The 23,922-nt window shown below is 40.5% G+C and overlaps 1 protein-coding gene across 1 annotated transcript in view; it reads right to left on the reverse strand.

Annotated features, from left to right (window-relative positions):
• Window positions 1–23,922, reverse strand: part of LRRC72 (leucine rich repeat containing 72) — an 833,487-nt gene that overhangs the window by 116,197 nt on the left and 693,368 nt on the right. The window contains exon 8 of the mRNA XM_044065565.1: window positions 10,806–10,833. Coding sequence (XP_043921500.1) covers window positions 10,806–10,833 — 28 coding nt within the window. The remainder of the gene's footprint in view (window positions 1–10,805; window positions 10,834–23,922) is intronic.

Genomic DNA, 23,922 nt, shown 5'->3' on the forward strand with positions numbered 1-23,922 from the left:
AGGGACTTCCCCTTTGCCAAAGGGGTAATAATGCACTTTTTTGCATTTAGTTTAAGTCCGTGGCTTTGGCACCAATTGGTTGCCTCTGTTAGTCCTTTTTGTAATATGTCGATATCATTAGGGACTCAAGGATTACACCCAGTTTGTGATCTGTTTACCGTGATCTTTATGTAATATTGGAATTTTTCTGGAGTGTTTCTCCCTGGGCCTCCACTAAAAAGTGGTAGCATTCTGCCCATTTGGGCAACCCTGGTAAACAAATGCAATAAATCAATCAATCAATCATAACTGAAAACTCATGCATAATAATGTGCTAACACAGATAATAACTTATATTAGGCTATCCTATCAGTATAAGCAAACCTGATGTAAACAACAGCTATCTTACAGCCCCACAGGGACAGGTCACAGTGAAAAGACCAAAACCTGAGGTCAATCCTGAACCTCACACCCACTGAGATACATTCTTTTCTATGTTGATAATACAAAAAGAATACATGCTTAAGTTAACAAAACTAAGCCACCACATGCCTTAACCTACCAAATGGCAAAAAATGAACATAACCATTCACAACGAAGGGAGAATGGTACTAAAAATAAAATGCACATGAAAATAACCAAACTGCAAATGTATGTCTTGAGTCCAGAATCTTGGCCCAGACATGAGTAGAAATAATAATCTGTTCTTAAAATTAACACTCCAACAGTGAGATCCAAAACAACCAAGCTAAAAAAAGAAAAAAAAAATTCCAGTTATGAAGCAGTTGTTAATGGTAACCATACAAAAACAAAACAAGGAGTTCAGTCCAAAGGAACCAGGTGGATCATGGGACCAGAACCTAAGCTGCCTAAAAATCAATAGAACAATCCAAACTAAAATAAGAAACACTAATAAGACAATTAAAGCTGCTTTAAAAACAGCCAGTGTTTCACTTATTGATGGCAGTTCTAACGCAAGTGTTAAGCCTCTGAGGGGAAGGGATACACACCTTACCCAACTGTAATAAAATGGGGTCAGGAGGACAGAAAGAGGCAACAAGGGGAAGCTGCTGAAGTCTGCCTACTTCAGTTCAAATAACTCAGATATGTAGAGAGCTTGAAGATCCACCATAGAGTTCAAAGAGGGTTCTGTGATAACTTAAAAATCAGCCAGGATATAACTTGAGGCACTAAAGGAAAAAGCTGAAGGAAATACAATTATGTAGGGTAAATTTGCCATTTGTAACCCACACACACAGGAACTTATGGGTTTCTCCTCTGGGGTTGGTGCCTAAGATGAAAGTAGAGGAATGCAAGTTCATCAATCACATGCCTTATCTAGGAGACAAATGTATCAATGAAGTTTTAATGAAGAAAGATATTTCAGTGTCTTTCATACTTTTTTATAGAGCCTTGAATATGGTGAGAGCTAAAGGAAAGGGAGCACTCCTGTAAATGTGGGCAAGGAATCTGTATCTATTGCTGATTCTGTTCTGTGTTGGGACCTCTTCTGTTTGGCATTTACTTTTCTGAAGTAAAAGCCAATATCAGAGGGCTCTGACTGAGAAAATTTGCAGATGACTACAAGCTAGGAGGAATCATTGAATCCCCAAATGATTTAGCCATCCCGCAGAAAGGTTTGCCTCAAATAAATAACGTGTTAAAATCGTGGTCTGAAACTAGATGCTCAAAAATGCATGATTTGTATCCTTTTGAAAGCCATCTACCCTAGGGAGCTGCTACATTGACAATACATCCCTAAGAGCTGAACCAATTGTTTGAGATTTGGGAACGTATGTGGACAGTGACCTACCATTTGACCAGCATGTGTCTATTGTTGTAATAAAGTCCTTCTATATTGCACAGCTTACAAACAAAGGGATTGTGTCTAGATTTAGGGATGGCATTGTTCTCTTTGCTCAGCTCTCATTAGACCAATCATTGACTATAATGCCCCTTTGGCATGCATTTGTCCAGACAAATGTAACAACTGGTCCACCCACACAGACACCTTACTAAAAGGATACAAGGCCTAAGCAACATGTCCTACATGGACTGAAAGCCCTGTCTGCTAAGAAGCGACCTGTGTCATACAAAGCGTCATCCAACCCATTATTGATGGATTTACTGCAAGCTGTATGGCATCAGAAATACTTAGTCTAAGACCTAAACCTCTTCTGCAACGTCAGCAGAATGGTTTGGAGGGAAAAGTATATTTCGCAGAGGATACTGCTGCTGCTGTGGAACAGACTCCCCATCCACATAAAACAAAATTAATTCCTGTCCATTTTCAAGTGCAACTTAGATCTATGGATGGGAAACAAAAAATGTACTCCAGTACTGCCCCCTGTACTAGTAATGGACAAATGCAGCTCCTAAATGCTCTATCCCATGAATGAGTCCCCTCAAATTATCTATGGTATGATCTCAGTTATTCTCATTACGGGTAAAATATAATTATCAAGCATGGGATGCAGAAGGTCAATCTATAAGCAAATGGGATAGGTTATGTTGAGCACAAAATGGGAAACTGGCTAGGCTTAAAATATCCCACAAGGGTATCTAGCCTAGTACTTACAAACCTAATGGACTTCAGCTTGTTGCCTACTGAATGCCAAAAACTGTACAGTGGCATGTGCCATTTTTAAGTTCATCTCATTTTTAGAATGATTTGTTTGACAGTTATCACATAAATGGGTGTTTCTTTATTCTGAAAGACACTTTTACTCATTGTTATGGCTACTTCAAGGGAATGTAAGAGCAGTTTATGGAGGATTAGGAAGAAAAAGAGGGAGCTTGAGGTATATTTGTTACAGGACAAGATGTTGCACACTGGAAATGACATGAAAAGGATGAAGTCTGTCTACTAGTAAATAAGTCAGAAAAACTTCAGGAGGCATTGTCAATCATAAAGTAGCTAAACGTGCTTAAGTTATTCTCATGGTCTCATGGGGCAATTTTTTAAGCAGAAACTACCATCAAAAAACAGAAGATGTAGAATGCCATATCACATAGTAATGGTTAACAATGAAATGAGGGAAGATTTGGGTGTATCTTTATATGCACATGTGTGCATATAACCATTTATGTGTGTAAAAAAAAGATTTACATTTTTGACCCTGCTACACACACTACACTGTCCACAAGAAAAAGTGCCTACAATACTCTCATTAGTTCCCGAAAAGCTGAAGATTTGGGTGTATGTCTGGCTTTTCTGAGTGGCTTTAACAGAGCTCTTATGAGACAATAGAAAACATCAAACTTGGAGTGTCAGCTTTTTATGAATGTGGCTGAATGGGATACAGGTGCTATGGATATCTACATGGAAAGTAGTTTCCAGAGGGATGGCTTAAGGAGTGGAAGCAGGGACAAAAGGAAGAGTCCATTAAGGAGTTAAGAGTTCTTTCTGCTGTTGGTACTGGTGCATATTTGGCCTCAGCACCTGGGAATCAAGCAGATTTTTTTCAAAGAATTAATGTGGAAGTAGATAGTTTACTGAATTATTAGTTGGGTGGACTGTGCAATGTAGGGAACTTAATGAGGCAGCCTTTCTTAAGCAGCATACAACATTATATTAGTTTCACAGCAAGTATTTCCAAGGAATGGACAAGGTCACTGCTGATTCATTCTTGTATTCACTGGGACAGTTTCAAGAAAGTGGCACCAAAAGCAAGCCTGGGACCATTCAAAATTCCAGAATATCTGTAGGACCTGATTATAAATTAATATATATATTATAGAGAGGATGCAGTGCCCTGAGACAAGGCCTTGGTACCAAAACTGTTTTTCAAGATTCATTAGGAGTATGGCTATTATAGTGAGGAGTGTTAAATCTCTGCTGCCTAGGGTGCAATTGTTAGGATTCCATTTCAATCTAAAACTGGGAGGGTTGTTAAGGGGAGCATGGGGGTATATACTTCAACAATTAGCTGATATTTGAAGTTCCACAGCTGGTAGGGGACTACTCAAACATTTGTACAATGAAGGATGTTGCAAAGATGGTCTAGAATAGAATGAATGAAAGGGGACAATCATATGTTCAGAGGCCCTAGCACCTTTACATGCTTATGGAGGTCTGTAGTTGCAGGTGTAAGACATGCTTGTTTAGGACAGTACATTTGATGGCATTTTTGCAGGACCTATAGGATATCAGAGTTGATATGACAAAGCATGTATTGAAATCCAGATTGGGTATTAAGGGCAGATAATATTAGGAGAAGTGCATATGACATTTGGATTCACATTGGAAGGAGCAAGACACACCAACAGGGAAGATGGATCTGGAAAAGTTAAGGGCCCCAATGGTAATCAGGCAGGATATAAAAGGATGGGGGGAGCTTTTAAGCCATGATGCTAAAAAAGAAAGCTTCAGATTCATAGATAGCTTTGGTGTAAACAATAGGAAAAAGAAATTATGTACCTACCATAATGTTCCATGTTAGTTGTCTTCATCTCGCGTTCTTTCTTGCTGTTTGGGATCAGAGTTGATCCTCGGCTCCGACTCGGCCATCTTCTATAGCTCAAGAGCTGTTTACTGGCACGAGGCTAACCCTTATCCCATGATGCCTAGCGATAGCTACCTAGATCTCATTTGAAATAGCTAACCCCAGACATAGCCAGAGAATAAACCTGTCTATACAAATATGTTGAGTATACCTGTCATACTCTCTAAGTCAGTAGAGGAAACAAAGCAGAGAACACTCAGCCAGTGAAACCAGAACTCCTCTCGGTCCAACAGGGGGACGGAGGGTGGGATGCAAGAAAGAAGGCGAGATGAAGACAACTAACATGGAACATTATGGTAGGTACATAACTTCTTTATGTTAAGTTGTCTATCTCGCCTTCATTCTTGCTGCTTGGGACAGCGTCCCTAGCACCTACAATCCCGGGTGGCTCATTGGAACAGACTCTTCAGAACAGAGGAACCAAAGTCAGCTCTGCTCCTGGAGACCATATCTAGCTTGTAATGAGAAATAAAGGTATGAGGATTTGCCCACATAGCAGCCGCACAAATAGAATCGGTGGGCAACCTAGATTGGAAGGCTACAGAGGTGGCCAAGGCCCTAGTAGAATGACCTTTCGGTTTGATAGGTAACTCTTTGTTCCTTAATTGATAGATGAAAGTAATAGTGTGAGACAACCACCTGGATAAGGTCACCTTGGAAACTGGGAGACCTTGTTTGCCTAGAGCATAGGAAAGGAATAGTTGGTCCAACTTCCTTATTTCCTTAGTCCTGTGCAGGTAAAAACGCAATTGTCTATGTCTATGAACTTCCAATTGGTGTAATTTGTACTCTGCCTTGTTGGTGTGGTTAGGGAAAAACACAGGAAGGTCTATAGATTGGTTTAAATTATTTTCTGAGCAGACTTTCGGAAGAGATGAAGGATTAGTCCTCAGAGCAACCCTGTCCTTATGAAAAAACAAGTATGGAGGATGAACACATAGTGCCTGAAGTTCAGAGACGCGTCTGGCTGAAGTAATAGCTACCAGAAAGAGTGTCTTCCAAGATAGAAACTTAATAGGGCAGGATGCTGCTGGTTCAAAAGGGGGCAGATTTAAGGAAGTTAGTACCAGATTAAGGTCCCAAGGAGGAGGGGGAATCTCTCACTGTAGGCCTAAGGAGAGTGGTCCCTCCCAAAAAAGCTTTACAGAGGTTATGAGACATAATGTTTGAATTTGACAGACCGACATGAAAGTTAGAAATGGCCGCTAATTGAACCCTGATTGTAGCAGAAGCAGACCCAGAATGAAAAAGTTGTGCTAGGAATTCTAGAATTTGCGGGCTGGGGCTGAAAAGAGATCTACGTTCCTAGCCTCTGCCCAACAAGAAATATGTTTCCATTTACTAGCATAGGTTTTTCTGGTTGTAGACTTGTGAGAGGAGACAATAATCTCACGTACAGCCGGGGAAATGCTAGGAAGTGTGGCTAAGATTGGAAGTGGAGCAACCAAGCTGTGAGCTGGAGGGTTTGGTGGGATTGATGCAACCCACCTGATTGATGAATCAGTATGTCTGGAATGGGATCCAGAGTCCAGGGCTGATCGAGAAGGTAATGGTGCAGGAACGGGAACCATATCTGTCGAGGCCAGTAAAGGGCAATGAGGATCATTTTTCAACCCAACGATATTGCTTTCTGTATGAGTTTTGGAATCAGGGGAAATGGAGGAAAGGCATAAAGAAGTCCCTGAAGCCAATCGTGGACTAGAGCGTCTCTGGGTGAGTGACCTGGAAGCGGAACAAGGGAGAAGTAGTTGCTGCATTTGCTGTTGAAGGGGGTGGCAAAACCATCGCAGCAAGGCTGTCCCCATTTGCGGAAGATAAGATCTGCAACTTCCTGATTCAGAGACCACTCATGAGGCATGAGGATAGCTCTACTGAGTCTGTCCGCTATGACATTGGACCTCCCAGGGATGTGCGTTGCAATCAGAAAATGTTGGGAGGAAATCGCCCACTGCCACAGTCTGAGTGCTTCTCGACACAGGGGGTAGGACCTGGTTCCGCCCTGCTTGTTGATGTACCACACCACTGACATGTTGTCTGTTTGAATTGCAATGGTCCCAGAAGGAAGAGAGTCCTGAAGGGCTTGTAACGCTAGGAGCACGGCTCTCATTTCTAGGATGTTTATGTGCAGATGGTACTCATGAGGCTGCCAAGTGCCTTGGACTGTCCTTCCCTGATAATGCCCCCCCACCCTATCAGGGAGGCGTCTGTGGTCACTGTGGCTACCGGAGGAGGCTGAATGAAGGGTCTGCCCTGAGTCACTAGTGAGGAAACCATCCAACAGGAAAGGTGCCTTTTGCATGCTTCTGTAATCATAATCATGTGAGACATGGGCAGCTGTTGGAAAGACCACTGTGTGAACAGAAACCACTGAAGGATCCTCATGTGAAAGTGGGCCAGTGGGATGAGAAGAATGGCTGCCGCCATGGGACCCAGAGTTTGAAGGACGAACCTGACTTGGATTATTTTGATCTGCATTAGAATATGTACTTGCTGACGAATTGTAGTTACCCTTTCTGGCGGTAGCCTTGCGGACATGTTCCTTGTGTCTAAGTCTGCTCCTAAGTAGGTGATAGATTGACAGGGCAACAAGGCAGATTTTTTCGAAGTTTATTGTAATGCCTAGCTGGGAGCAGATTGTGAGTGTGTAGTCCCTGGCTTGTAGAAGTTGATGCATGGTAGTAGCAGTGAGGAGCCAGTCGTCTAGATATGGAAACACCTGGAATCCTCGATGTCTCAGGTGAGCCATGACCACTGCCATACATTTGGTGAACACCCTGGGGGCTGTGGTGAGACCAAAGGGCACAGCTCTGAACTGGTAATGACTGGCTCCCAGCCGGAAGTAAAGAAATCTCCTGGAGCACCTGTCCATCTTGATATGGTAGTATGCATCCTGAAGATCTATCGAACACATCCAATTGTCCTGACCCAGAAAGGGTAGAATGGACTGAAGCGTGACCATCCAAAACTTTGTTCTTTGTACAGACCTGTTTAGTCTGCTGAGATCCAGAATCGGTCTCCAGTCCCCTGCCTTTTTTGGTACCAAAAAGAACCTTGAGTAAGATCCCTCTCAAGCTGGGTAAAATGACATAAGTAGTTCAGTGACCTCATAGAAAAGGTTGCTGAAGCGAACATTCACTTCCTGTATCTGTTCATGGTCCTAGACTCCTTGTTAAGAGGATGGACAGATGAAGAGGTCTCCGCTAACTCTTTTTTGGTGGCTGCTGCTACCACCATGGCATCAACAGGAACACCTTTGGTAAGGAACTGCTTATCTTGGGGTGCTGTGATGAATTTGCCAGGTCTCCTCGGAGTTGGTTCCACTGTATCTGGAGCTGACCAAGCCTTTTGAGCCACCACTGCCATAAGTGGATCGAAAGGTGGAGGAACTCAGGAGGTGGAAGGTCAGGAACCGAACGCATCCAGAAATACAGACTCATCCTCAGTATGGGCTAAGGGATTCCAGTTCCCCCTCTGCTTAAGCATTTCTAGGATGTCCGAGAAGGAAACATCTTCAGAGGGGAATCTCGGGGACCTTTCCGAATCATCTAACTCTGTATCAGAAGTGACAGACTCAGGGGAGTCAATGTGTTTCCTCTTGCACTTCTTCTTACGAGGGGGCTCCTCTGAATGATCAGGGGAGGCCTCAGAAGAAGAGGAAACACCCAATGGGTTGCCCTGGAGTGCCGGTTCCCTACGCTTGGGGTCTGGAGGTGGAGCAGAGGTTGGCACAGGCACTACAGGGGATGGAGCCAGTGGGGCCGATAGTGGTGCTGACTCAGTGGCCAGCACACTCCTCATGGCATCAAAGGCGTCCCTGCCATGATGCAGAGAAAGCTCCTGTTCCGAAGAAATTGGAATCCTTCTCCGCACCAAGGGAGACGGCTCCGAGGCTGATGTAGGAGCCGAGCTCACCTGCGTCGAAGCTCCGAGAGGGAGAATGGGGTCGGACAAGGGTCCGATGCCACTCACCCCCTCGGAGCCAATGAGGGAACCCTGGCACCCAGATCCTTCGACAGAAGGCACCACTGAAGGGATCGGAGCCGACGTCGGAATCAAAGGAGATAGAGTTATTGGAGTCGACGGTTCCACTACTCGAACCCCAACGAACTCCGGCACTGAACTCATTGGAGTCGGAGGAGGAACATTGATAGAAGTGGATGGAGCCGACACCTGTTGAGGAGGGCTGGACAACATCTTGGTAAGTGCCTGCGACTTTAGCAACCTACTGGCCACTCTCTCCACATTGTGATCGGACAACCTAGAGGATCGAGAGGAGTGAGAGGATCGGTGACTGTGCTCGCTCTGAAGCAAAGGAGACTGAGGAGCCAAATGTACCGATTCGAGTGAAGGGGACCTCAGCCTCTTGTGGCTCCACGAAGGCTCTGAAGTTTCTGATGGAGCCGATGGGGAGATAGTCTTATTGGTACCAGCTGGAACCGAAGTAGAAGGTAGAGTCTGAACCGAGGACGGCTCCAAACTTGGAGCCGATGGCTTGGTAGATTTAGGAGATTTCACAGGCTGAGAGCTCTTAGCCGGTGAATACTGGGATTTTAAAAGACCCCTAAGAATAAGCTTATTCTTACACTCCTGCAGGACTTTTGGACTAAAGGCATGGCAGATAGAACAAGAGTCCTGTAGGTGCACACCACCTAAACAATAGACGCAAGAAGTGTGCCCATCTGTCAGAGACATTTTCTGACAGCATGAGTCACACTTCTTGAATCCAGACACTTTGGATTCCTTTGACATCCTGAAAGAAGGAAACAACAAATGCAACAACAGCTACCAAAGCAAAATACAGTCTACACAAAAAACACACTGTACTACAAGACTATAGATAAAGTTTTTTTTTTTTTTTTTTTTAATAGGAAAGCCTCTAACTTAAATGGCTAGTCTATGAAAGAAAGGTAGAAGGAAAGCCTCTAACTTAAACGACTAACCTGACAAGAAGAGGATAGGGGGGTGGGATGGGTGAGAACTCTCTAAGTTAAACGAGTTCTACAAGGTAAAGAAGGGATACTACAACTAAACACTAGCTATCACAAAAAACAAGACTAATCATTAACAATAAAACACTGAAAATATAGAATTCTAGAGTAAGAAAGTTATACAAAAAACTTTATATGAGCCTGAGCCAGAAAAATGACACCTTGCAGCTGAAGCGGCAAACGAGATCTGGGTAGCTATCACTAGGCATCATGGGATAAGGGGTAGCCTTGAGCCAGTAAACAGCTCTCGAGCTATAGAAGATGGCCGAGTTAGAGTTGAGGATCGGCTCCGATCCCAACCAGCAAGACCGAAGGCGAGATAGACAACTTAACATCAAATGTTTCATTCTTTCAGCATAGAGACAGCACTGTTAAGAACACAATAAAGGAGATGTCGGGGGGAAACATAATGTAACTAGGTCAATGAAAACTGTAAGTGAACAGAAAATGCATTAGGGCCCATTATTTTTAACCAGTATTTTATTTCACTGAAGTCAAATCAGGGCCTTAGAAGGTCTAGTTGTTGAGATTCTTTTATACTTACCATGTATGATGAGAGCTGTGTGAGGCTAGGTGGAGTAACCAGAGACTGAAGCATGGAGAGACACATATACAGTAGCTGGTCATGAGACAGATATGGTGAACTCAAATGCGAACACACAGGCACATGTACACACAGTTGTGTCTGTATGTTTAGATATGATGGAGTCAAACACATACACACATGTGAGCAAGCATGTTTGCATACATACACACACACACACACACACACACACACACACACACACACACACACACACACGTGCGCAATTGCACATGTAAGCACAGTCAAAGCTGGCTTATTTAGCAACCACTGATGCTCCATAATTTGGTACCCCTCAACTCCTAAAAAAAAAACCTCAATTTCATTATCTCAATCTAGCATTCCTTAAAGAAGCAGCAAGAGCTAGGTCCATTATTCAGCAAAAAAAAAAAAAAAAAAAAACAAATAAGTAAAAAACAAGGCACTTCAGTCTTGGCAGCAAAGCAAAGCTGTATTGCCATGAATTTCCATACTGGCATTCAGAAATTCCACTATGGAAATTAATGCCTGTACTACATTACCTAATGATCATTATCTGCTGCTCATGCCCCCTAACACCTTGTGTCCAGGAAGGCAGCTCCTTCACTCTACCCTAGCTATGCTTCTTTGTCTAAGAACAGATGAGAAGTAATTAATTCACTCTAAATCATAAATACAGCCATATTTTAATGTTAGTGTTTCAAACTCTCAGTGTCCAGATTCACTTGAAGTTAAAAACATGTTTAGATAGGTAAAGAAATAACAACTTACCCATGGCTACTATATGTAAGATCATTACCTGCAAAGCAATATCAGAAACATATGATCAGAGTGAAGGTCTAAAATTCAAGTTGTTTCAGAAATAAAAATGCTTCAGCTATCTGAAAATTCAAGACTTCTTTAAGCTCTTTTGCCTTTTATAGTGCTTACAGTAGTGCCTAATTGTCCAACAATAAAAAAAAAATTACATAATCTTTGCTAACTTAATGATATCTTTGTTTATAATGACACATAGCTTACTGAAAAAAAAAAACAAAACAAAAGAAAAAACACAAACAGTTCTTGCTCAAGCAGATAACTTATTTGGTCTTTCTCTTACATAACTTAAGCATACATGTATTTTGTGGTGGAAATCAGGGTAGGTGGAGAAACATCCTCAAAACTAGGAGAAACATTTGCAATTTTCACAAAGAAAGTGACTGGAATCAAGATTGAACTATCAGGCAAAAACTTTAGACACTGAGATGCTCTGCTGCCCCTGGTAATAACATATTAAAATACTCTAAAATCACCATTGTATCATCTACACTGTGAAGCACACAAGAACCAAAAAGACTAAGAAGTCAAAGGTCTGATAAAATGAACGCAGTAATTAGGACTGTCCACAGAGATCCATGCGATGTAACAGAAGTAAAAGGATATATTACTGTGCTACTAAATTAATAACTGATAAAGTTCTACCACAAGAACACAAGGTAGCAAGGGAAAGGAAGAAGAGAAATCGAATACCATCATGGAAGTATAAATAAAGAAAACTATAAAGCAATTAAGACAAGAAGTGTCACTGTTAGAAGACTATAGAAGAGGGAATATATCAACAAAAACGCTAAGAAAGATAGATGTGATAAAAGTAATGCACAGTATTAGAACAGACCAGGATCTATCATGCACTATTGCAAATAACAAACTAAAAGTTTCAGCACAGGTGGAAAACTTAGAAGATACACAGATTTATATTTATAAAGGAAAAGTACAAAATAAGCAATTTATTGATAACCCCAAAAAGTTTTAGAGAGAATTGGGAAACAAGGTAAAAGGAATTGAAAGACTGCCAAAAAATAGGAAATAGATACATTTTGGAGAAGTACCTATGAAGATCCTGTGGAACATAAAATATGCTAAATGGATAGAAGTAAAAGAAAGAATAAGAAGCTTAAAGGTGCAGGATATGAAATGGGATGAAGTAACAGCCAGAGAGATTGAAACAAAGTTAAGAAAATCTCTACCTGGAAAACCCCAGGCTCAGATGCAGTACCTAACTTTTGGTTAAAAATACTGACATCTTTACACAAAGATTTAGCCATGAGTAAGAACTATTTATATGCGCACCCCGAACAGACACCAACCTGGCTAACAACAGGCAAAACAATGCTCCTACTTAACAGTGAACCTGCAAGCTACCCTAAAAATTATAGACCAATAACTTGCCTTCCGACGATACTTTACATGGGAATTGATGCTGACAGTTTGTAGTCATTCAGAAGAAAACTCAATTATGGCAGTAGAACAAAAGGGCAATAAAAGAAAGTCATATGGTACAAAGGATCATTTGTTGTTAAAATCATACTGGAGAACTGTAAAAAGGGGAAGAATTTAAGCATGGCATGGACTGACTATAAAAAAGCATTTGATAGTATCCCACATTCATGGATAAAAGAATGCTTAAAAATGAGTAAGATACAACTGACACTGATTGACTGCATTACAGTGACCATGAAAAAGTGGCAGACCACTTTGCAATTAAGCCATGATAAAGGACAGATTATTATCCTAGGGATAAAAATTCAAAGGGGGATATTCCAGGGTGACTCTGTCACCATTGCTATTCTGCCTTGCAATTAACCCATTAAGCTGTTTACTTAACAGCTTTGGTCACGACTACAATTTGGCTCCTAGAAAATAACAAAGTATAAAGACTTCCAATCTTCTCTTTGTTGATGCTTTAAAACTGTATAGCTCATCAGATGAGGAACTGAAAGCACAGCTGCAGGTTGTCAAAACTTTTTCAGATGATATAAGAATGCCATTTGGTCTTAATAAGTGTGCAAAAGCAACCTTAAAACAGGAAAACTGCAGCACCAGGGAAACATCAGTTTGGGACAAGAATGTGATATAAAAGAACTGGAGCAAGAGGGAGTGTATAAATATTTGGGAACTGATGAAGGATCAACAATAAAACATGAACAAATGTGAATACAACTTAGTAAGAGGAATACTTTAGAAGACTTACATTAATTCGGAAAACAGTGTTGACATCTAGGAACAAAATCCAAGCTATAAACCAGTTTGTTCTTCCTGTCTTAACTTACAGTTTTGGAGTGATTGACTGGTCCCAAAATGTGTTGGACAGATTAGATAGGAAAACAAGAAAGATGCTTCATGCTCACCAAATGATTTATAAAAATCAGTGTATACCAAGATTATATATTCCCCATTCCGAAGGAGGGATGGGCCTACAAGAAATTGATTACATGTACAGATCTGCAATTGTGGGACTTCGCAACATATCTGCTGACCTCACAAGACCCAAATGTAGTGAAAGTTTTAAAACATGAGGAGAAAAAATCTAAGATGACTTCTCTGCTTAATTTAGCAGAAGCATATCGGCATCAAGCAGGAAGGGAAATCAAACCAGAACTAGATAAAAATCAGGCAGCAACTGAATGTGCCAAAAAAAACAAAAAAAAAAAAAAGGACCAGCTGAGAAGGCAAGAAATGTGGAAAAAGCATAAATATAGTTGCAAGTATCAAATACGAAAGAAAAAATCTTGCAGATACAAGGCAAAGGAGGTCAACCATTCAATGTCAGGAAAACCCAGCTTTAATGTAGGATATAAGTGCTTTCACAATGATAACATTGCTTCTTCAGAATTATTTTTTCTTTCGTATTTGGTGCTTTTGCAGTTTCGTGTGGTCCATCACTGGTTTCCTGCCTGTTGTTCGTTGAGAGAGTTGCAGGTATAGTAAACTTCTGGAAGAACCTCATGTTAATCAGGAATAATTGCAAGAATGGTTAAGGACAGGCAAATTCAAACCAAGAGATGAAAGGTTAATATCGACAGCCCAAGATAGTGGGCTATGTACACACTGCTTTACAAAGTCCATTGAACATGTGGGAGAAACAGACAAATGTAGGTTTTGTAAAACCAAATTGGAAACAGTCGCACACCTTGTTGCTGGTTGTGACATACTAATGGCAGAAAGACTGTATACTGAAAGGCACAATAATATGGCAAGACTGTTGCACTGAGGATTGTGCAAACATTATGGTATTGAAATGCTGAAAAACGCTGGAAACACAAGTCACAAAGCATAATAGAAAATGACAAAGTTTATATCACATGGGATCACCCATTACCAACCGTTCAAAAGACAGATGCTAGAAAAATGGATATAGTGGTCCAAGAAAAGAAGACAAAAGTAGCATTGATCATTGAAATTGTTACACTCAGTTTTTAACTTCACTGAAAATTTCACTCAAAAACTGTTCAGGATACCCTCTACTTATTAAAAAATATTTTCAACTTTTCACACTAAATGCTGAATGTAGAATCACTCAATACCATGAGAGCTAACCTTAAGCATTGACCCTTGACAAGGAACTTCTTTGAAAATGCAACAATAAGTCAGAATAAGTGGGTTTTCTGTATACAGTAGATTCAAACTGCTTGAGGTTTCTATTTTTTTGAGATGGGTATGTCCAAATAATTAACCCTTTCTGCTTGCACTTCAATGGTAAACTTTAAAAAATCAATTGATGTCTGTATATATTAGAACAATTGCACTTAATCTCATGATTAAAGTTTTGGCTATATTTGCTGCATCTTGGCTGGTCATGGCTGTTTTTGGATTTCGTTCTGAATTTTTGTTTTGATTCCTGGTTTTTCAGAGTGAGATGTCTGCGCTTAAAAATCTATCAGCTTACCTCTTTCATCACACTTTTTCATAACCTCTGCAGCAGAGGAATCAAAAATTAAATTTGCATACAAAGGAGAATTTAATTTTTTTTCATTTTAACATAATCTGGAAAGTTCTGAGAACACAGACAGGCAAACCTCCTCAGAACAGTACATGTGACCATTCCTAAGGCTATTTGCTTAATAAAACTATAGCTGCCATATCAGGTTTGGTAAGATCGTATACAAATTTAAAAGACTGAGGCACTTTATAGATTATATCTGCCTTTCTGCAGGCAGCAGACTATAAGAAAAATTGCAGGCAGTAACATACACATCCTCCAAAGCTGACAGAAATGGAGGAATGGGTGAAGGTTCTGGAAACTCCTTCTGTAACAGCTCAATGTATTTTCTGAGGGACAGTAAAACCTCAGTTTTCTCCCTCAGAAAGCATTGGAACATTCTGGAAATAGTCTGAGAGAAAGAGAGCCCTCATAGGGAAATTCACAAACTGACTCCTCTGTGCCTGAATCATAAATTTAAAAAGAAAACTTTGTACCTGTCCCTTCATTTCCTGTCAAGATTCAGAATCTTGAATCTATTAAGGAAAAGAGGTTTCCCTCTTTTTTTATTAGAAACCATCTTATAAGAAGGATCAACAGCCTGAAATAAACTTTAAGCCAGATCCAGTAAACTCCTCCTGTCTCAGGAAATTTGAGGAGGAGCGGATACATGTTTAGTATTTTGTTTCTTTTTGAAATGAAATATGGAGTCAACAGTGTTATTAATGGCAGCAGCAGCTTCCCCAGGGATGGGCACAACATTCTAACCAAACAGGGAAGTCTTTCCTGTGCCCTGTCTTTCTCTTGCCCACTACGGTGACCCCAACAGCTGCAGAGAATGTGGCTAACCCCTGGTCCATAGTGGCTCTAGGTGCTATATCAGAGGGATCTAGTGTAAAATATGAGTGGTCTGAGGAACACACTATGGCCACTGCAGTGCCATTCACCTGCAGCTGAAGCAAACTGCTAGTTTGCTGTGGTGGCAAAGGCTATATGCTTAACTTTTTTTGTCTTTGTGGCTGGAAGAAGGACTGATTGTGGGGCCAGAGTATGTGACATAGTGAAGCAAAAATGTTGCCTCTTTACTGGTGAAAACAGGCAGCAAAAGCCAGCAATAAATTAGTCTTTAAAAGTCACTTTCTAATGCAAAAACATAGTAAAAAGTACATTAAAACACCTTGCTGAAAAGGAAAATAAACACAATTTCTCCACAGAAAAAATGTTTTTCAATTACGTTGAACAACTTTTAAACTGACAGGAAAAAGTGCCCTCCCATTTAAACGTGCAGTTAAGTTTCACAACAGTCCATTAAAATGCAACTCCCCAATCCAAGCTTTAAAATAACTTCCCTAAACAGGAAAGTACAATAAAACAAATTTTTTTTAATGTGGAAGGATTTTCCCCAAAGGAAACTTATCTGACAGGCAATGCATCAGCACAAGCCGACCGTCGATCCTCGAAACCCACAAAGGAGCACCTCCTTGGGTGTCAGGAAACCTCTGAAGGTATTGGCACCCAGTTCTGTCTTTTTTAGTCCACCCATCTCAAGCTGACTAATGGTATGGGCCCATGGAAGTGGCCCTGAAACTTTGGTAGCTGGACAACTGTTTTGTCCTTAGCAGGATATAACACATAACATGGTTACTGCACCAGTGATCAATATGATGAGCATGTATCTGCATTCTAAACCAAATCATGACATATAAAGAATCAGAAGGTTTTAAACTGATTTGTTGATGAGTATCAAATAGATACAATTCTGAAGGACTCCACATTTATACTATTTGATGAATACCTGTTGGATTCAGATTTCTTTCATAAGCCAAAGTCATTTTCCTGCTTAAAGCATTTGCAAGTTAATTTTTAAGCCTGGAATATGTATTGCTAGAACACACACAATTTTCATATCTAATTTTCAAATCTAAACAGTCTCTTTCTGAAGTTGAAAATATAGCTTTTCCTTGATTGTTCACATATGATATCACTGTAGTATTGTTTGTATTGATTTAAAGGTGTCCTAGCTGAAATCTGTTATGGAAGAATGTCAGGACCCTGTATAATGCCTTCAACATCTTCAAGTTAATACAAAGCAATTTCTCCTGCTGAGACAAGCTGTCTGAAATCCCCAGAATGATTCCAAAGAATCAGAAGTCAAAATTTCTGCTTTGGATGGTGGAAGTAATGTCATTTTATTTTGTTTTACATTTGTTAACCTGGTAAGAGAACTGGTCCAAAGACCCTTTTTAGCCATGCCCCAGGCCACATATGGTATACACAAACATGAAATATAACTCAAAAGATACAAATCATAGTATTGTTGAAAGGTACAGTAGTCATTATCAAACACTATATACAATTATATATAGTTATGTACAATGGTAGGTTAACCAGCTCCAGACTAGTTTAACAACAGACAATAACTGGGGAACACAAATTGAGTATATAATGGACAGCATGGGACAGTAATTGAAACAGATCTTTAAAAATGTAATGGTCAAATAAAGGCATTCAAATGGAAGAAGGCATTAAAAAAGAATAATGTAAAATAGTATAGTGCGAGACAGGAGTACAGGAGAATAGTTAAATGAAGAAAAATGGAGACTAGTATAACTAAATGAAATACAAAACTTTAGCAGGAGAGTTGTGAAGTATGCAGTGCAGAGAATGTACAAGAAGAAAAACTAGTGGGATAAACAGGGTAAAGATAAAGAGAAAACAGAGTATGAGAGGTGAAATGGAAAAATACTGAGTCAGGATAAACAATATTATTAAAGGTCACGAGAGTTATCCGTCCACCTTATAAATTTCCTTTTGTGTCCTGTGAAATAAGTGATCTGTAGACTGGTTCCAAATGATTCTGAGATGCCAGTGTGTCTTCTTCATATGTAACATTGCCTTAGGGACTACAAGAATGCAAGAAGATGCTCTAAAAAATGTCATTACAAGAATTATTGCATTTCAACCTCCTTTTTCCTGGGCCAGGACAACTTGCATTAGCATTAAATCTATGAATGACTCTGGAAACATTACCAGCATTGCAGGAATTAGAGGTCAGAGAAGAATTTCTTGTAGTTTGCTGTAATTCCCACAGACTGGAAGAATGCAATGGTCTGACCAATTTTTTTTTTTTATTATGACCAGCTCAAACACTTCACAACATGAACCAAAGTGAACATGATTGTTTATTGGAACTGCAAGAACATGACGTCAGGGTTATGAAACCTGACAAAGGGGGAGGGGTTGTAATCATGGACTCTTCCACATACAGTGACAAAATGTTGCTTATGTTAGACACAGGAAATTACATGGAAGTGTCCCTTAATAAATTAAATGCAGCATATAGGAACATCTACAGCCAATTCACTGACACATTTCTAGAAAGAAGAATCGACCTTTCCTTACATAACTATCTTAACATCATTACCCCAAGGATACCAGTGTTCTTTGTTATTCCCAAGATCCACATGAACCTATCAGATCCACCTATGAGGTACGTAATGAAAGCCAAATTTGTAAAGACTCCTGGGCTTTTTTGGAACAAGTGAACAAAACCAGGTATGACGCAAGTGACATCATGGTCACTATAGATGTAAAAGACCTATACACATTCATCCCACAAGAAATTGGTCTCGAGTGGGTGGGTGACCTACTGTTGTTATACAAAGTTAACCAGGAGAAAATTAATCTAATTTTGGAATTATTACAAATTGTTTTAAGAAACAACTATTTCTCCTTTAATGGCAGGTACTTTTTGCAGACCATATGAGTGGCAATGGGTTCAGCTTGTGGTGGGGCATTCACGAATATGGTAATGGCATATTGGGAAAGAAATTATGTATTTCAGTCTCAGTACTATTCTAAGGTCAAACTGTATTATAGATACCAAGATGATATCAGCTTGATATGGAATGGGTCACTGGTTGTTTTGGAAGAGTTTTTGAGATAACTTAACACCACCACTACATTCCTGCAGTTCACTTGGGTGATTAACCTGGATTATATGAATTACCTTGATGTCCACTTATACAAAGACACACATAATGAAATGTATGCTAGTAGGATCCACAGGAAAGAGACCTACTCACACTCGTTCCTGCATTACACTAACTCCCACCCTAAGCATCAAAAGAGATCGGTAGTTAAAGGACAATTAGTTTGAGCAGCCCATTATGATCTCCAGAGAAGAAGATTTTCTTATTGAATGCGACAACTTAAAAACTATGTTCTTGAGGAGGGAGTACCCAGCAGACTTGCTTAATGAGCTTATGCAGGAAGTGATAGGTAAAAGAAGAGTAGGACATTTTAAGCCCATAGTTGGGGAAAACACACTAGACAGCAGCCCCTCTGAAGTTGAAGAGGGGAGACCTGAGTTGTAAAAAAGTTATTTTTGTAGATCTATGGTGTTTACATTCAACTCTGACTCATACCACATGATGTCCATTTTTTATAAGAACTGGGACATTTTAATGGATGACTTGTACATCAGGGCACAAATAGGAGAAAGACCTATAGTTACATACAGAAGGGGCTCAGACTTAAAAGACCTCTAACTATACTAGAACAGGATGTGTAGGGATGTACAAATGTGAGTCTTGTAACTGGTGCCACAAGGTGAAATCAGGCAGCAAATTTACAGTGAATGGTATAGACCATTGTGTAAAAGGTAAATATAACTGTCACTCCAAGGCAGTGGTCTACATGGCCACATGTGACCAATGCCTAGCATTTTATGTAGGCAAAACAGAAAGGAAATTTAACGCAAGAATTTATGAACACAACTATGCCATAAGAAAGAATAATATTAATAATGCTTTAGCAAGCATATTCAGGACAATACTGACCACAATTTCACATTTAAGGCAATAGACCATGTAGACATCAGTGACAAAAGGCCTTTGGGACTTCAGTTAGAGTTAAAGGAGTTAAGGTGGCAAATTTACCAGGGATAAATGTCAGGACATCAATCTCGCCTGCATTGAAATTAAAAGCCCTAGAAAGGAACAAAATATCCCAAAACATTTGTTAAGCACAAGCACTTTTGTAGGTATTTGGCTTTGGTAAACATTTTAGCATTATGTAAATATTTAACATGAGATTTTAAAAATTACTTTGGTTTTAGTTTTATCATATTTAGAATCATTCATGACACAAGTATGAGACTAATAAGTTATCTTTTAATTACAAGTTTTAGTTGTATTTAAGATGCAACAGTTTCAACTGTAACACAGTCATCAAGGGGTTAATTAATGTTCTGTCTCAGTGTTGCTTAGCTAGCTGCCTGTCTTTGCTTACTCAATCAGAGTGTTTTTTATATGTATATAAATAGCTTTCTTACATTTTAATGGTGTCTGATGAAGTTAACACTTGTTTAACGAAAGCGCTCACATTTTATTTGTTTTTCTTGTGGATTTTTGTCATTAAATACACCTTTGGTTTATCATCACCTGAGTGATTTGTGCCTGTGAAACTCTGCCTGCCAGAATTTTTATTTATTTAGTTTGTTTTGCTGCTTCTGTTTTTTTGAATTTTTTCATTTGTTGAGAGTTTTAGACCTTCACCTTCCCTCTAGGTCTCAGGACCAATCTGCTCAGAGCCTACTTTACGAAAGGCATTTGTTCCAGCACCCAGTTGTGCCAAAACCATTATCAACTTGGACAAGTCCCTTATGAGGTGTCCTCATGCAGTCACTACACACTTGATTTTAGCTAAAATGCCAACTGATCCACAGACAGGGAGTTCTCTAGTTTCATTGGCTCCTATCCTCCCTGCCCTCTCAGTCAGGTCTACCAGGTCCATTAGGAGCACCACTTGACATTGATTGGAATCAAATGCTGAGAGCATTTATCAATTCACAAACAGGCATGGGTGTCATCCTTATCCCTCTCTGTCTCTAGGACTGATTGGGCTAGCCCACAGACTCCAATTACATCTGCTATGTCCTCAACACATATCATGGTGCCAGTGGCCTTGGAGCTGACAATAATTCCAGTGCATTACCCCTCAGCACCAGTCAGATCCAATCCATCATTGTTAAGGTTGCACCTGACCCACGTAACACTTTTCCCTTTTGGAGCTGTGTGCGTCTCAATGTCATACACTCAGTGCTGAGTCATTGGATCCATCCTCATCACTTGTTGCCTTGATACTATTTTCATTGTCTAAGGACAGTGGTGCTTGAGTTGTCTGTGCAAATCTCAGTACCAGAGAGGACTAGACTGCCACTTCTGGGGGCTCTCTTGTTGGAGAAGCTTGCTTGTCTTCATTGAGGATAAAGTTGATTCTGGTGAAAGCTTCATGAAGACCTTCTGGTTCCACATCAACAGTTGAGTTCTTTGAGAGAATTATCACCCATCTCTTAACATAGGAAAGGGATGCACCCTCTGTCTTGGCTCCCCTCTTTGGCACCAGCTTATCTGTGTCACTGAATCCCCACATTAGCTTATTATCTTCAGGGGAGCAAACTCTATATGAGGGTAGAGAGAGAGTACAGGTGCATTATGGGAGAAAGGAGGTGCTCATGCAATGAATGAGTACAGCAGTTAAGAAGCTTCTGGCTTGGATTCATCATGAGGCTGAATTTCGTAACATTCAAGGTAGACAGGATGGAATAACAAAGACCCAGCATTAAAGTGAGTACACAACTTCCATTTCTGTTTTAAAGTATGGAATCACTGTTTTATTAAGACAGTAAGATTCACACATAGTGATGCTGTAGTGTGAAGAAGAAAAAGCAACATACATATCTCCAAGCCTGAAAAATTTACGAATTGATCACAAGTTTGGCCATTTTTGTAGTAAATCAGAAATTCCTTGACCATTTGATCACACAAGTAACAAAGTTTGCAGACAACTGCAAACTGGGAGCCATTATTGACTCCCCAAATGATGTGGACATACTTCAAAAGGGCCTCACTGAGACAGATGCCTGGTGTCAAAGCCATGGCCTCAAGCTCAATGACAAAAAATGCATAGTCATACCCTTTGGGAAAAAACCCTGTGCCCAAGAACTACCACATAAGCGGTAGTCCACTTAACACCAAAAGTGTAATAAGAGACCTAGGGACACAGGTGGACAGTAGTCTCTTGTTTGATAACCACATCACCACAGTAGTCAGGAAATCCTTCTACATGGCACACCTCATCACAAAATGTTTCTCATCCAGAAAAAGGAGGTCATTGTTCCTCTCTACTCATTCCTCATTAGACGTATTACAGAGTACAACGCCCCATTTGGTAAGTACCTCACAAGACATTTACAACAACTGGAAAGGCCACAGAAGTACCTCACAAAGAGGATCACCAGCCTCAAACAGATGCCATATGCAGACCACCTCAAAAAACTCCAGCTCTACTCCTTCGCATATCACCTACTCAGAGGCGATCTCTGCCTAATATACAAAGCCATGTCAAACCCATAGCTGTTGGACATGCTCACTTAAAGAAATACTAATCCCTCTGAGCCACACACTCCAGGGACCGTAACCTCGTCACCACAATAAACAAAACATGCTGGAGGGATAGGTTCCTGTCCCAGAGAGTTCTCATACTCTGGAACAGACTGTCCATTCATGTCAAGCAGAGCACCTCATTAGCCCTCTTTAAGAAAAATCTTGGCGATTGGATGGGAAATAGGAAATTCACCTCGAAGATTACTTCTGTGGCTCTGCTTGACAGAGACACAGGAAAATAATTTGTTTGGACAGTGAAAGCCAGGGAATCTTTATGTATAAATATATCTTTATATATCTTATGTATATTCAAATATAGCATGCACTACAGGGGTGGAACTGTAGTAAAAAGCAGAGTGCTGCAAAAATGTCCACCCAAAAACATTTGTAACACGGTCACAGCAACATACTAGTACCCAAAATGAACTCTAACGTTGAACGACTGTCTGAACAAACATATCCTGATTGCCAGTCACATACTACACCAACATATACTGGCCCAATTCGCAGTGTACTGGGAATCCTGAGGTGTTACAGGACATTTCACAGTCAGCCCCCTACAAGCATACAGACATGACAGACTGCCAGCAGCTGTAGCAGCATGCAAAGCCAGATAGGTAAAGGATATATGGCACTCACATCTTCTACTCTCCCTACCCAGCCCAACAAACATCTACATACAACACTGCTATACAATCTTGGCAGTCTGTTCACAATGGCCAAACAGACATAACTGTCATATGTACAGATGTCCACAGACTTACCAGGGTGTGCAACCATAATCCTGGCCACCACTGCATACCATGACCAGGAGTCTGCCAGGTCACTGGCATGATAACTGGATTGCAGTTGGTAATTAATGATATACCATACCTCTGCACCTTGTAGTGCAGGACATCTGGACAATGCATGATGTACTTGTGGGACAGGGGGCTGGAAAGAGGGACATACAACACATAATGGTGTTACAAACTGAAACAGTAGCTGGTATTACACGTGTTGTTGTAACATAACATCCCTGAAGGATATGATGTCTGGAACACCAATGGATGTCAACAGTAAGTGACTACAATCCTGACATTATCCTACCAACCGCATAAAAACAGACATTGTTCGAGGAACAGACCAAGCATAACAGGCAAACATCTAGCCAGTCTATGGACAACATGCCAGTTGAGAGGTATGTCAGAGGCATATCATTGTCAGATGTCAAGTCACCCACTAAATGCATGTCCAGACTAACCCTGTCAATCTAGCAACCCTCCATGTGTATAACAGCACTAATGACATACAATCTGTACCTAATTCTGGAGCTTTGTCCCCTATGTTGTTGGTCTGTCTCCACATGTCCTGTCCTGTGAGATATTTCCACCTACTTTCTGTGAAGCTGTAGCCCCCACACCTCCATAATGTCCCCCGCACAGGCAAGGAAAATGGGCAAGGCCTACATGAAGGGGGTCCCATATGTTGAAACTAGCAGCAGTGTCCAGGCCCACACCACAACACTATGTGGACATCTACCTAGCTTTATGGCCTCAGCAATACCCAACAGGACAACATCAACCCCCCTCAAGGTAGGTTGAATGCCTGTGGTGGACAGCAGCAATACACAAACACCATCACAGGTGGAAATAATCGCAGGATGGGAACAGGTGCCTCATTGGAAGCCATATTACCTTGTTCTGCACAAGCAAATAAGGTC

This window comes from Protopterus annectens, chromosome 3.part0 (assembly GCF_019279795.1).
Source record: "Protopterus annectens isolate FY-2018-M chromosome 3.part0, PAN1.0, whole genome shotgun sequence".
Classification (NCBI taxonomy): domain Eukaryota; kingdom Metazoa; phylum Chordata; order Ceratodontiformes; family Protopteridae; genus Protopterus; species Protopterus annectens.